The following is a 14,676-nucleotide window of genomic DNA, read 5'->3' as shown; positions in this document are numbered from 1 at the left end:
AGACCAACAAACTCGTGATAAGGGGAAAATAACGGCAGCGGTATGTGAACCCACGAGAATAAAGTGGAGTGGCAAACGACTTAAACAAACAAATCTGAGCTGTTTTATTTATGATTTATTGGCCCAACAGTAGACTTGAAAGAAACCTGTGAGAGACTTGGCAAAAAACTGTGGATATAATGGATAAGTCTGTGCATGATCTGCTGACACTGAGGTAAGCAAACGCAAGAAATTCAGAGTTAAAACATGCTAAATTGGCCCCAAGTTGATAACTGTATGAGGAGCAAGCCTCCCAGACTTCTACAATTTAATAATAATAATAATTTAGGATGGTTCGGGGCTTGCTAGCTGCTGCCAGGTTGGTTGTTGAGTAGCCTGACTGGTTTTTTTTTTTTTTTTCTTGCGTGTGGTATCATTGTTGACGCGAGGTTGTTTTTTGAACATGCCAATGCGGACACGATTTCCCCTGATGAGTTATGACTTCAGACGCGATGCGTGTGTGGAGGTGTGGAGTCCGCGTGATATGTGCGTAAGATAGGCTTCTCATGTGTTTGGAGAGCTGCGCTCCGAGACAAGCGCAAGCACACACACCCCCAAGGGAGAAAAAGGGACCCCCCCGAAAATATCGGCATAGTTCGAACACTGAGTGTAGGCACTGGGTGTAAACAACAAATAGTTTACAATGTCTGGGTAGCAAACAGATGGCAGAATTGGTGTCCGGTCCTCCTTATGTTTCCATTCTCCCTTGCCGCGAGTCTTATCATATGGGTCAAACCCATCAATCACAGCCAGTTTCTCCACATACCGTGCCCTTTCTGCAACTGGTAATGTACTCACATAACCCGAATTATCATCCATCGTGTCACTTTACTCTCGCTCGTACTTTGTTTTATATTGTGAGTGCATGTACTTGGTCTTCCAATATGGCGCCTAACAAAATCTCGTGGCGCGGTGACGTCATGTGAAAGGGGTCTATTACTATCGTATAGCACGGTCGCAAAAACTGCTGTGTGATCGCAAGTGGGGCTGCACCGGTGCTAACACGCTTCTCTCTAGTAAGCAGGTTTGTGACGTGTGAACGCTCCACAAAATTTACACCGGTGTAAGATATATCGCAACAAAATACATCGGTGCAGCATCGATGCAAATATGTGCCGTGTGAACACCCCTAATGTTGTGTAGAAAAACGGCATGTATGAGCGTGATCTGTTTTTGAACAGCCATGAGAGCAGGGGTTTCCGGACATTTTGAGCAACGAACCTCAAATGGACTTTATGAATTTTCTGTGAATCCAGAATGACTTTTTTTTTTTTGTAAATTCCAGATTTATAATTTGATGACTGTAATATTTGAACAATTTACTATTTCTGGAACATAAGTGACAAAAAACAAACAAACAAAGGACTATTCTTTGCACTTACTTTCCAGTCTAGTGGGAAGGGTGACTTTGCATTTCTTGATACGCCTCTTCAGAAAGTCAGGAGGTGTGTTTGAGCAGAAGCATCTCGTTCCACATGCAGCTGCGAACGATACATGAGAAATAAAACATGACTGGGCATGTTATAAAAAAGCGAAATCATGCAGGGGTGGTATGAAGCCGAGGAGCACGGTTTATACTTGAGGTATGGCTCGAAGCAGCGGCAACTTGACTGGCATTGTTCACACGCTCGCTGCATAATTTGTGTCCATCCAGAAGAATTAAAAATTCTGTAGACAGCACATCAAAGCCAAAACAACCCTGTCCATCTGGTTCCCTTGCTAAGCGGTGAACTCTTTAGTGGTTTCATGCTCAATGATGAGTTTCTCTTTAAAGCTTTCCACTGTTGTGATTGTTTCCATGAGCTGAAAACTCTGTATTCAAAAACGTGTACTAGTCAAGAAAATCCAGAAGACTGGTACACAACAGACTTTTCTGTACATTTAAAGTTGACTCTTTTTGAAATTCAAGCACTAACTGTAATAGGAAAAGAGGTAAATACTAGTATTCAGTAATGGTCTAGAATAGTACATGAGTATGTGGCTAATTTGTTTAGTAGAGGTTAAAAAAAAAAAATGGGGAAAATCCATCTTTGTACAACCCCGATTCCAAAAAAGTTGGGACAAAGTACAAATTGTAAATAAAAACGGAATGCAATGATGTGGAAGTTTCAAAATTCCATATTTTATTCAGAATAGAACATAGATGACATATCAAATGTTTAAACTGAGAAAATGTATCATTTAAAGAGAAAAATTAGGTGATTTTAAATTTCATGACAACAACACATCTCAAAAAAGTTGGGACAAGGCCATGTTTACCACTGTGAGACATCCCCTTTTCTCTTTACAACAGTCTGTAAACGTCTGGGGACTGAGGAGACAAGTTGCTCAAGTTTAGGGATAGGAATGTTAACCCATTCTTGTCTAATGTAGGATTCTAGTTGCTCAACTGTCTTAGGTCTTTTTTGTCGTATCTTCCGTTTTATGATGCGCCAAATGTTTTCTATGGGTGAAAGATCTGGACTGCAGGCTGGCCAGTTCAGTACCCGGACCCTTCTTCTACGCAGCCATGATGCTGTAATTGATGCAGTATGTGGTTTGGCATTGTCATGTTGGAAAATGCAGGTCTTCCCTGAAAGAGACGTCGTCTAGATGGGAGCATATGTTGCTCTAGGACCTGGATATACCTTTCAGCATTGATGGTGTCTTTCCAGATGTGTAAACTGCCCATGCCACACGCACTAATGCAACTCCATACCATCAGAGATGCAGGCTTCTGAACTGAGCGCTGATAACAACTTGGGTCGTCCTTCTCCTCTTTAGTCCGAATGACACGGCGTCGCTGATTTCCATAAAGAACTTCACATTTTGATTCGTCTGACCACAGAACAGTTTTCCACTTTGCCACAGTCCATTTTAAATGAGCCTTGGCCCAGAGAAGACGTCTGCGCTTCTGGATCGTGTTTAGATACGGCTTCTTCTTTGAACTATAGAGTTTTAGCTGGCAACGGCGGATGGCACGGTGAATTGTGTTTACAGATAATGTTCTCTGGAAATACAGTGGCGCTTGAAAGTTTGTGAACCCTTTAGAATTTTCTATATTTCTGCATAAATATGACCTAAAACATCATCAGATTTTCACACAAGTCCTAAAAGTAGATAAAGAGAACCCAGTTAAACAAATGAGATAAAAATATTATACTTGGTCATTTATTTATTGAGAAAAATGATCCAATATTACATATCTGTGAGTGGCAAAAGTATGTGAACCTCTAGGATTAGCAGTTAATTTGAAGGTGAAATTCGAGTCAGGTGTTTTCAATCAATGGGATGACAATCAGGTGTGAGTGGGCATCCTTGTTTTATTTAAAGAACAGAGATCTATCAAAGTCTGATCTTCACAACACATGTTAGGGGAAGTGTATCATGGCACGAACAAAAGAGATTTCTGAGGACCTCAGAAAAAGCGTTGCTGATGCTCATCAGGCTGGAAAAGGTTACAAAACCATCTCTAAAGAGTTTGGACTCCACCAATCCACAATCAGACAGATTGTGTACAAATGGAGGAAATTCAAGACCATTGTTACCCTCCCCAGGAGTGGTTGACCAACAAAGATCACTCCAAGAGCAAGGCGTGTAATAGTTGGCAAGGTCACAAAGGACCACACAGTAACTTCTAAGCAACTGAAGGCCTCTCTCACATTGGCTAATGTTAATGTTCATGAGTCCACCATCAGGAAAACACTGAACAACAATGGTGTGCATGGCAGGGTTGCAAGGAGAAATCCAGTGCTCTCCAAAAAGAACATTGCTGCTCATCTGGTTTGCTAAAGATTACATGGACAAGCCAGAAGGCTATTGGAAAAATGTTTTGTGGATGGATGAGACCAAACTAGAACTTTTTGGTTTAAATGAGGAGTGTTATGTTTGGAGACAGCAAAACACTGCATTCCAGCATAAGAACCTTATCCCATCTGTGAAACATGGTGGTGGTAGTATCATGGTTTGGGCCTGTTTTGCTGCATCTGGGCCAGGACGGCTTGCCATCATTGATGGAACAATGAATTCTGAATTATACCAGCAAATTCTAAAGGAAACTGTCAGGACACCTGTCCATGAACTGAATCTCAAGAGAAGGTGGGTCATGCAGCAAGACAACGACCCTAAGCACACAAGTCATTCTACCAAAAATGGTTAAAGAAGAATAAAGTTAATGTTCTGGAATGGCCAAGTCAAAGTCCTGACCTTAATCCAATGGAAATGTTGCGGAAGGACCTGAAGCGAGCAGTTCATGTGAGGAAACCCACCAACATCCCAGAGTTGAAGCTGTTCTGTACGGAGGAATGGGCTAAAATTCCTCCAAGCCGGTGTGCAGGACTGATCAACAGTTACCAGAAATGTGTAGTTGCAATTATTGCTGTACAAGGGGGTCACACCAGATATTGAAAGCAAAGGTTCACATACTTTTGCCACTCACAGATATGTAATATTGGATCATTTTCCTCAATAAATAAATGACCAAGTATAATATTTTTGTCTCATTTGTTTAACTGGGTTCTCTTCATCTACTTTTAGGACTTGTGTGAAAATCTGATGATGTTTTAGGTCATATTTATGCAGAAATATAGAAAATTCTAAAGGGTTCACAAACTTTCAAGCACCACTGTATTCCTGAGCCCATTTTGTGATTTCCAATACAGAAGCATGCCTGTATGTGATGCAGTGCCGTCTAAGGGCCCGGAGATCACGGGCACCCAGTATGGTTTTCCGGCCTTGACCCTTACGCACAGAGATTCTTCCAGATTCTCTGAATCTTTTGATGATATTATGCACTGTGGATGATGATCTGTTCAAACTCTTTGCAATTTTACACTGTCGAACTCCTTTCTGATATTGCTCCACTATTTGTCGGTGCAGAATTAGGGGGATTGGTGATCCTCTTCCCATCTTTACTTCTGAGAGCCGCTGCCACTCCAAGATGCTCTTTTTATACCCAGTCATGTTAATGACCTATTGCCAATTGACCTAATGAGTTGCAATTTGGTCCTCCAGCTGTTCCTTTTTTGTACCTTTAACTTTTCCAGCCTCTTATTGCCCCTGTCCCAACTTTTTTGAGATGTGTTGCTGTCATGAAATTTCAAATGAGCCAATATTTGGCATGAAATTTCAAAATGTCTCACTTTCGACATTTTATATGTTGTCTATGTTCTATTGTGAATACAATATCAGTTTTTGAGATTTGTAAATTATTGCATTCCGTTTTTATTTACAATTTGTACTTTGTCCCAACTTTTTTGGAATTGGGGTTGTAGTTAGTGATTTATTTATTTATTTATAATAATTTTAAAAATGAATCAATAAAAGTACAAGGGCACTCAGAGTGCAGACCTCCGCCAAGGACAATAGTCAACTCTTCTATGATGTGTAAATCTGCAACCACTTCCTATGTCTGGATTTATGTCCAGTGGAGTCATCGTATTTCCGCATTGGCTATGTTTTGTCACTGTTGAATTTTACTGCCAGCTACTACTAGATTTCAAGATGCATGGCATTGTTGAGCCTAGACTTCTTCCATGGCTGTATCTCGCGCCATTAGCAAAAGGGAAAGTAAATATTGCTGGGTTTCACGTGACGTCACATCCGCCTCATGAGTTATTCAGAACTTTAGCTGGTGGTCTACCAAAGCTCAGCTGACAAGTGTTTGTACAGAGAAGGTGCATTGCTCGCATGAAAAATGCCTTACGCTTGCGTTGTTTTAGGTTGTTCGAATCGATCAAACCGTGAAACGGATAAAAGTTTCTTCAGGGTTCCTCGTGAACTAATAAAAAAGGGTGAACGAACACAGGATTTCACAAAAAGACGTCGAGAAAGGCGGCTTTTGAACCTCTCAGTGGAATCGAAGGGAACCGAGTCGAAGCACGCTCGAGTTTGCAGTGATCACTTGGTGAAAGGTTTGTATTTCCCTCTCGGCTATGGCCTTAGTGTTTTCCAAGTACTCTTTTTGCTATGTGTTATTATTTTACAGTACTTTTTTTTTTTTTAGTCACGAAGCGCTAAAGTCCCCAGCTGTTTCTTTGTTTACTCCTCACAAAGTCCAAATGCATGAAGGTCGCGACAAAATTCTTCCCCAGCTGTACAGTTACAATGCGCCGTGATCACTTCTCTGTCCTGTTTAACTAAGATCCAGGTCTTTAAAGGGGTTTCTGATGATCTTTGTGAATGATTTACCTGAGAGATAAGAGCCAACACAAGTGAGAATCAAGCAAACTGTTTGTTTACACTTGAACTTGCAGCATTTCGTTGTAAAGATGCGAACGAAAAGCTTAAAAAAAACATACTTACACGGGCAAAAACAATACAGGATTCATTCCGCAGCGACTTGATAGCGAGGTCCTTTACCCAGCCACATACAAAAAAGTTATAAGCCTCCATACTCTTCCACGCTTTCATGTGTTTTGCGGTGTAGAAGGACGTCTACAACACCAGATAGTTCGAGATGTCGGGGAACTCGACTGAAGGGTAGTTTTCGAGATCGTATGACAAATCCTTCTTTCCCAGACTGTAGGGGTCGATTCCATTGCACATAGCAATCTTCTGAATATATCTAAAGCTAGCAGTGGCTTCTAGATTACGAGCGTACTCTGATAAGTTATCGCTAGTTGTTTGCACTACGGCAGCCGTTTAGACCACCAGCTATTTCACTTCTGGTAAAACCGCTAAGAAAAGTCACGTGACCGAAACCCAGCAATATAGATCCACCCTGTGACTCAAGGCCACGCCAAAATTTAATGGGTTTTTGGGAGTAAATGTTACAACCTTCCACCAAGTTTCATGGATTGGTAGGTTTGGCGCAATCCTGCTTACAGACAAATAAACGGGAAAAAAATGCACCAGGAACATAACCTCTTTGGTGAAGGTAATAAAAATTAGGTGACTCCAAAATTCAAAACCGCCATGTTAGATGTAGACTACGTTTACATTAGACCGTATCTGTCTCGTTTTCTTCGTGGATGCACTGTCCGTTTACATTAAACCGCCTGGAAACGCCGGGAAATGGGAATCCGCCAGCGTCCACGTATTCAATCCAGATCGTGTCAGCTCCGGTGCTGTGTAAACATTCAGAATACGCGGATACGCTGTGCTGAGCTCTCGCTGGCGTCTCATTGGACAACGTCACTGTGACATCCACCTTCCTGATTCGCTGGCGTTGGTCATGTGACGCGACTGCTGAAAAACGGCGCGGACTTCCGCCTTGTATCACCTTTCATTAAAGAGTATAAAAGTATGAAAATACTGCAAATACTGATGCAAATACTGCCCATTGTGTAGTTATGATTGTCTTTAGGCTTGCCATCCTTCCACTTGCAAGTGGTAAGTGATATGCGCTGGGATCACACACACAGCGGCTCAGTCCCGAATCACAGCTTGTTCACTTCACTCGCGCGCTGTGTGAGCTGCGCAGGGCCGGAGTGCGCACCCTCCAGAGGGCACTCGCCGTTCAGGGCGGAGTGATTTGGAGCGCAGGATGCCTGCGGAGCCGAGCGTATCCGTGTATTGGTGTTGCTGTGTGCACGCGAATCGTGTATTGGTGTTGCTGTGTGCACACTAATCGTTTTAAAAACGTTAATCTGATGATCCGCTGATACGGTCTAATGTAAACATGGGCGTAGTGTTGGCTGGTAGGTGGTGCTAATCATTTGCAAAGAGTGAATTTGTATGTGAGCATATTTCACATGCTCAGTTGCTTCTCAAGTTGTTTTATTGTTGATGACTTGTTTTAATTATCAGCCAATATTTCTCAAAAAAAAACCTGCATCAGTGACAACTGTGTTGATCAGGTCTGTCGTTCAGTTCCTCTTGTGTCTCATCTCCTTTCTCCTCTTCAGTCCTGTATAAAATTTAATTCTGGGTTCTTATTGAGGGTTTCCCCCCCCCTGCATGTTGGATTTGTTCAGGAGAAGCTGCGCATGCAAGGTCAAATCACTGAAGGCAGTAACATGATAAAAACCATTCTGTTTGGTCGCTATGAGCTGGACACCTGGTACCACTCGCCTTACCCAGAGGAGTACGCCCGGCTCGGCCGCCTCTACGTTTGTGAGTTCTGCCTGAAGTACATGAAGAGCCAGACCATCTTGCGCAGACACATGGTAAAAAAATCTCATTATTTGTTAAACCATTTGTTTATTCCTTCATCTAATTTTAAGCGTTCCAATCAAACTGGGATACCAGGAGTGAATTAATCATCATTTTCCTTTATTTTTATGTATGTACTTTATTATTATTATTATTATTATTATTATTATTATTATTTACAGTTGTGCTCATAAGTTTACATACCCTGGCAGAATCTATGATTCTTTGACCATTTTTCAGAGAATATGAATGATAACACAAAAACATCTTTTCCACTCATGCTTAGTGGTTGGGTGAAACCATTTATTGCCAAACGACTGTGTTTTCTCTTTTTAAATCATAATGACAACAGAAACTACCCAAATGACCCTGATCAAAAGTTCACATACCCTGGTGATTTTGGCCTGATAGCATGCACAGAAGTTGACACAAATGGGTTTGAATGGCTACTAAAGGTAGCATCCTCACCTGTGATCTGTTTGCTTGTAATCAGTGTGTGTGCATAAAAGCTGAGTGAGTTTCTGGGATCCAGACAGACTCTTGCATCTTTCATCCAACCACTGACATTTCTGGATTCTGAGTCATGAAGAAAGCAAAAGAATTGTCAACGGATCTACGGGAAAAGGTAGCTGAACTGTATAAAACAGGAAAGGGATACAAAAAGATATTCAAGGAATTGATAATGCCAGTCAGCAGTGTTCAAACTGTGATTAACAAATGGAAAATCAGGGGCTCTGTTAAAACCAGGCAAATGCCACAAAGTATCTCGCCTACAATACGCCAAACAGCACAGAGACAAGCCTCAAAACTTCTGGAACAAGGTAATTTGGAGTGATGAGACCAAAATTGAACTTTTTGGCCACAACCATAAATGTTACATTTGGAGAGGTGTCAACAAGGCCTATGATGAAAGGAACACCATTCCTACTGTAAAGCACGGAGGTGGATCGCTGATGTTTTGGGGATGTGTGAGCTACAAAGGCACAGGAAACTTGGTCACAGTTGAAGGAAAGATGAATGCAGCACGTTATCAGCAAATACTGGAGGCAAATTTGCACTCATCAGCCCGGAAGCTGCACATGGGACGATCCAAAATACAAGGCCAAGTCGACCCGTCATTGGCTACAGCAGAACAAAGTGAAGGTTCTGGAGTGGCCATCTCAGTCTCCTGACCTCAATATCATTGAGCCACTCTGGGGAGATCTCAAGCGCGCAGTTCATGCAAGACAGCCCAGGAATTTACAGGAACTGGAGGCTTTTTGCCAAGAAGAATGGGCAGCTTTACCATCTGAGAAAATAAAGAGCCTCATCCACAACTACCACAAAAGACTTCAGGCTGTCATTGATGTTAGAGGGGGCAATACACGGTATTAAGAACTGGGGTATGTTAACTTTTGATCAGGGTCATTTGGATGTTTTTTGTTGTCATTATGATTTAAAAATAGAAAACACAGTTGTTTATCAATAAATGGCTTCACCCAACCACTAACCATGAGTGGGGAAAAAAAGTTTGTGTTATCATTCATATTCTCTGAAAAAAGGCCAAGAAAGCAAAAATTCTGCCAGGGTATGTAAACTTATGAGCACAACTATATACCCCTGTTCCGAAGGGGGGGAGGTTTACTGGTTTCCTCTGTCCGTCCATAGTTCCGTCTAGGGCTGGGAATCGATCCAGATTTCCTGGATCGATTCGATTCCGATTCATAAGGTCACGATCCGATTCGATCCGATATCGATCTACTTAGATATTGCTGGATTGTCACTTTTAAAGTAAAAACTGTCCTTATTGACAGGAACAGCCCCATATGTGTTTGTGCATGTATCTGTGTATGTGTAAGAGGGACACACACAGAGAGAGAAGAGTCAAGGATTTAAAGGATTTATTTTGGAATGAAAAAAATCCAGGTTTTATTTGAATTCTAAATCAAAACCATGACATTCGGTAGCCCTCTTTTGGTTGAATAACATACCCATGGCAGGGTTTCTGACCACAAAGGGGAAAAAAAAAAGCACCTCAGCAACCACAGCAATTGTGTAAGAAATGATGCTTGACTGATCAGTCTCAGGGCCCATTTACACGAGGACGCTGTTGGGTAAAAACGACTAAATATTTTATCGGAAGTGCCTTTCGTCTACACGGGGACGGCGTTTCCGAGGCTGAAAAACGGAAAAAATTGAAAACGCCTTTCAGAGTGGATAAGTTAAAAACAGCCCCCGTTGCATATCCGTCTAAACTACCCAATACGCGAAACTCTGCTCGGATCTGCTCACATCGGGTACGCGTTTACGTCATACATATGTCATATACTGTACATGCCAGCCCGGGAAGTAAGAAAGTCAATTGATTCCCAGTCAATTCCGTTTAGTGTTTTTGCTGTTTTGTAGTCCAACATGGCTTGAAGTAGGAGTTCCACCTCCTCGTCTGTCCAGACGAAGTTTTTCTTAACCTCACGAGTAGCCATAGCCAGAATAGTCAAAGTTTTCGCGGCGTAGATGTGCAGATCAGACAAGACGGAAGACGTTGCGCATGCGTGCAGACATAGCGGAGGTCTTTCACAGCACCACCTAGCCGCCTGGCATGCACATCCAATTGAATTCCACACATTTATGCGTCACCGTATAGACGCAGATTTCCTCCTTGAAAACGGTCGTGTAGACGCGGAAAAAAGTGAGAACGAAAACGGACTTTTGCGTTTTTGTTTCAGACCGTCCCCGTGTAAAGTGGGCCTCAGAGTGTAACCATGACAGTTGGTGGCCATCTTTTGGTTGATTAACATACCCATGGCAGGATTAAAACAATGACCTGAACTAACCAACAATGACCACAAAGAAAATAAAAAACAGTAGCTCAGCAACCACAGCAAAGTGTAAGAAATTATGCTTGACTGATAAGACTCCTAGTCTTGGTATTGCCACTGTATTTTACCTCCATGTGGCACAGTTTGCACACTGCTTTTGTTCTGTCGATGTTCGTCTCTGTCCTCGTAACGTTTGAATCCAAAGTAATGCCATACGTCAGCTTTCAGGCCAGGCGGTGATTTTAGCTGTGCAGCATCAGCCATTCTTAAGTTTCGGTTTCGTTTGCCGGCACCCGCTTTTTATAGCGGTCCTTGCGCAGTCGAGAAAATGGTGCCTATAGCCACCTGGAAGAGATCGATCCACACATTTTTGAATTGATCTCATATTTTTTGAACGTGAATCGATATCCAGAGATGCCTACTAGTACGGATTGGCCGTATTTTGTACGGAAAAGTTACGTAAATACGATGTTACGGCAAACAGTGTTATTCTGTACGGAATTATTATAAAGTCTTTAAAAATTCCAGTGAGTTGTTTTTAAACGTCCAAGCGACTTTTTCAATCCATGAGCGATTCACGGCTAGGCTATGTATTTTTACGACAACCACACATGCTGTGTGTGACATGCGCAGATTCCGCACGTTTGTTCATGCTATTTTCGATACGGTAGAATGGCCGTGCATTACACCCAGTCAAAAGGGCAATGGATACGCGCACTGCAAACTGTGTAGAACTGACATTAACATCACTCGTGGTGGTCGCGATGACTGCACGCGGCATGTCAACTCCAAAAAACCATATGGAGTATGCTGAAATGGCGAGTCAGGTGGAAAGTAAATCTGGGGGTATCCAGCAGTTTTTTACGAAATCTGTGGATGAAAAGACACGGAACGTGACACGTGCTGAAGCGGTGATGGTTGACCGATGCTTGGAGTTGAACTTGCCAATTAGTGCCATGAAATGCGAGTTAAACTTATTCAGTTTCTTTTTACATGTCTGATTTTTATTCACTGAAATATCAAACACTGGCTGTACTTCTTTAATTCAAAGTCTTTTCAGTGTTGCAAGTGCAAATGGACATGTAGTATGATCAAAAACAGAATTTTATGATTAGTGCTGTTGGGATTGTGGCAAAAAATTGATCATTCCACTGTTTTAAATACAATTATAAATGTCATTTTATTCAATGTCTCTTCTGAAGCATTATGCTGAAGTATTTATATATTGGGACATTAAGATAACAATGTCGGACTCTCTTTGGCATGAAATAAGAAATTTTTTTTTAATTTTATTAGAATCCGTAAACAGGTAGAACATTTTGCCAGGCAATATAATATAATACTTTTGAGGAGTTACATTCAATACCAATGATTGGTAGTCAACCGTAATGTCTGCAAACAGGGAACACTATTGTATTTATAAAAATGTGATATATTGTATGCTCTAGAAATGTCGAGTGGAAATTCAGTTGAGATGGCTGCTCGCGTTTTGTTTATTCAATTCACACAAAACAGTTCTTTTTAATAATTTAAATGTTAAACATATTGGTATACACCTCTTTATAATGGAAATGTGCATAAATTAATGTTACTGAAAGTCATTCCAAAATACTGAAAAATGTTTTCAAGAAGACTGAAATTCAAAATTTGGGGTAGGCATCTCTGGATATCGGATCGTGGATCGATCTTTTGAACCCAGCCCTAGTTCCGTCCATCCGAAACACCCCTTTTCTCATCAACCACAAATCATAGCCACTTGGTACCAAATTTCAGCTTGGGGTTCCGTACCGTGTATACCGTTTTCAGGTCTGTCACACATCAACTTCCTGTTCACTGACTAAATGTATTTACGAAACATATAGGGTGGATTTACTAAATTTTCGTCACTTTTTTTTTTTCCTCAGCAACTACAAATCACAGCTGCTTGATTCATAATAAGTGTCCTGTTCCTTTGATTGCTTGCATTCTGATTAGTGCTGTCAAGCGATTAAAATATTTAATCGCGATTAATGTCGCGACTGTCATAGTTAACTCGCGATTAATTGCAATTTAATCGCACATTTTTGTCACATGAAAAACCATTGTAATTCTCTTATCAGCATAAAAAAGTGAATGGGCTTGCTTTGTACCAATGGGTTTTTTTTATTGCAAAGCATAACACGTCTTGACACAGCCACTGCAAAGTGAAACCTAAGCCAAGCACCGGTGCTAGCAAAAGAACCATGAGTGAAGTGATCTACTGCTTGAGTTAATCTACAACTCTAATCAGAGAGACAGGTTACACAGAGACGGTAGGCTTGACATGCTTGATTATAATATAAAGTACACTATTATATTAACTTTAAGTTGTTCGTTGATAAATATTGCATTGAATCTGATCTTTACTGTTTCAGCTCACTTAACACATTTTGTACTTTTACACTTTCTGCCTGTTGATGCGTCGCGCTGTCCAATCAGAGGCGGCCAAATTTCCATATTACAGGAAGGATTTCTGGGATAGCATTGAGTTTACAGTTCAGAGGGATCTGGCTTCTTTCGACGCTGTCTTCTTAAAACTGAATAAATATTTAAAAAGAGCCAAATGAGCCAGTCTTTTGAACGGCTGTTTTCAAAGAACGGATCACAAAGATGCGGATCCCATCAAAGAGCCATAAATCCCATCTCTACTAGCGCGCCCTGCCCGCGCTGGTTCTTTGGGGGGGGAAGGAGGGCAGAGGACTCTGGCTGTGCGGGGCGTGTCATTACAGTCTAGCTGCTATCGTTTTTCTAAGCAAAGTCTCTGTTCCAAGTTCCTGGCAGTTTCAAAAGCTTATGAAAAACCTACATCATGTCACAGAGCGTTAATCTCGCGATAAAAAAATTATTGCCGTTAAAATTGAGTCAAGTTAACGCGTTAATAACGCGACATTTTTGACAGCACTAATTCTGATATAAGCAAGAGCGGAGGGGATACATAAGTGAACAGTAGCTCAGTTGATCTTATATCTGTTCTGAGTGATTCCTTGTATTGATATTAATACAGAAAAACAGTGCTATTAATATAAATGATATCATGGGCATTGTGGTGGCATGCTTTAAGACCGTGTGTGTCAGTATGTTCCTGTGAGTTCTGTGTTTTCACTCATCATATGCTTTTATGAGACGTAATAAAAAAATGACGTCAGTTTGCCAGGTCATGGAATCTGCCAATAAATTGGACATTTATAGCATTTTGGGAGATATCCAGGTTATCAGTCATGGCATAACAATGCACTCGAACTAATACTCAAATGTATATGGAAGTTAGTGTGGGAATGGAAAGAGTATGGATTAAATTTACGTTTGTTTGTTTTTAGAGGTCCCCCTCTCGGTAGAGTATGTTTCGAGTTTGCTTCAGTTAGTGTGGAGGTGGATCTGCTTATTAAGATGGCCAGGGAAAGTCCATTTGACCTTCTGGGTGCAGTACTTGTTGCCTTGAGCAATGGCAAGTCGAGCCATGCCACGTCAAATCCAACCTGCAGCATTTCAGACACGCGTCCCTCCCTGTTACGACACTATGCATAATGCTTCGTGAGCAGCTTGCTTCTTTCTTGCTTATAATCTGTATTTGAATCCCACAGGCCAAGTGTGTGTGGAAACACCCCCCAGGAGATGAGGTTTACAGAAAAGGAGCCATCTCCGTGTTTGAGGTGGATGGGAAAAAAAACAAGGTAATAGATGATCATTACAGCATTACACGTCTGCTGTGGAGTGATTTTATTGGAGATGAAACGCATGCCTGAAGGAA

The 14,676-nt window shown here is 41.4% G+C and overlaps 1 protein-coding gene across 2 annotated transcripts in view; it reads left to right on the top strand.

The window, feature by feature from the left end:
- Positions 1-14,676, top strand: part of kat7b (K(lysine) acetyltransferase 7b) — a 76,553-nt gene that overhangs the window by 32,262 nt on the left and 29,615 nt on the right. For both annotated transcript variants that reach the window (XM_060939561.1, XM_060939560.1), the window contains 2 exons: positions 7,935-8,126; positions 14,510-14,599. In XM_060939561.1, the coding sequence (XP_060795544.1) occupies positions 7,935-8,126; positions 14,510-14,599 (282 nt within the window). The remainder of the gene's footprint in view (positions 1-7,934; positions 8,127-14,509; positions 14,600-14,676) is intronic.

The sequence above is a fragment of the Neoarius graeffei genome, chromosome 14 (genome assembly GCF_027579695.1).
Source record: "Neoarius graeffei isolate fNeoGra1 chromosome 14, fNeoGra1.pri, whole genome shotgun sequence".
Classification (NCBI taxonomy): domain Eukaryota; kingdom Metazoa; phylum Chordata; class Actinopteri; order Siluriformes; family Ariidae; genus Neoarius; species Neoarius graeffei.
The sequence above is the reverse complement of the archived record's forward strand: the minus strand, read 5'-3'. Positions and strand labels throughout refer to the sequence as shown.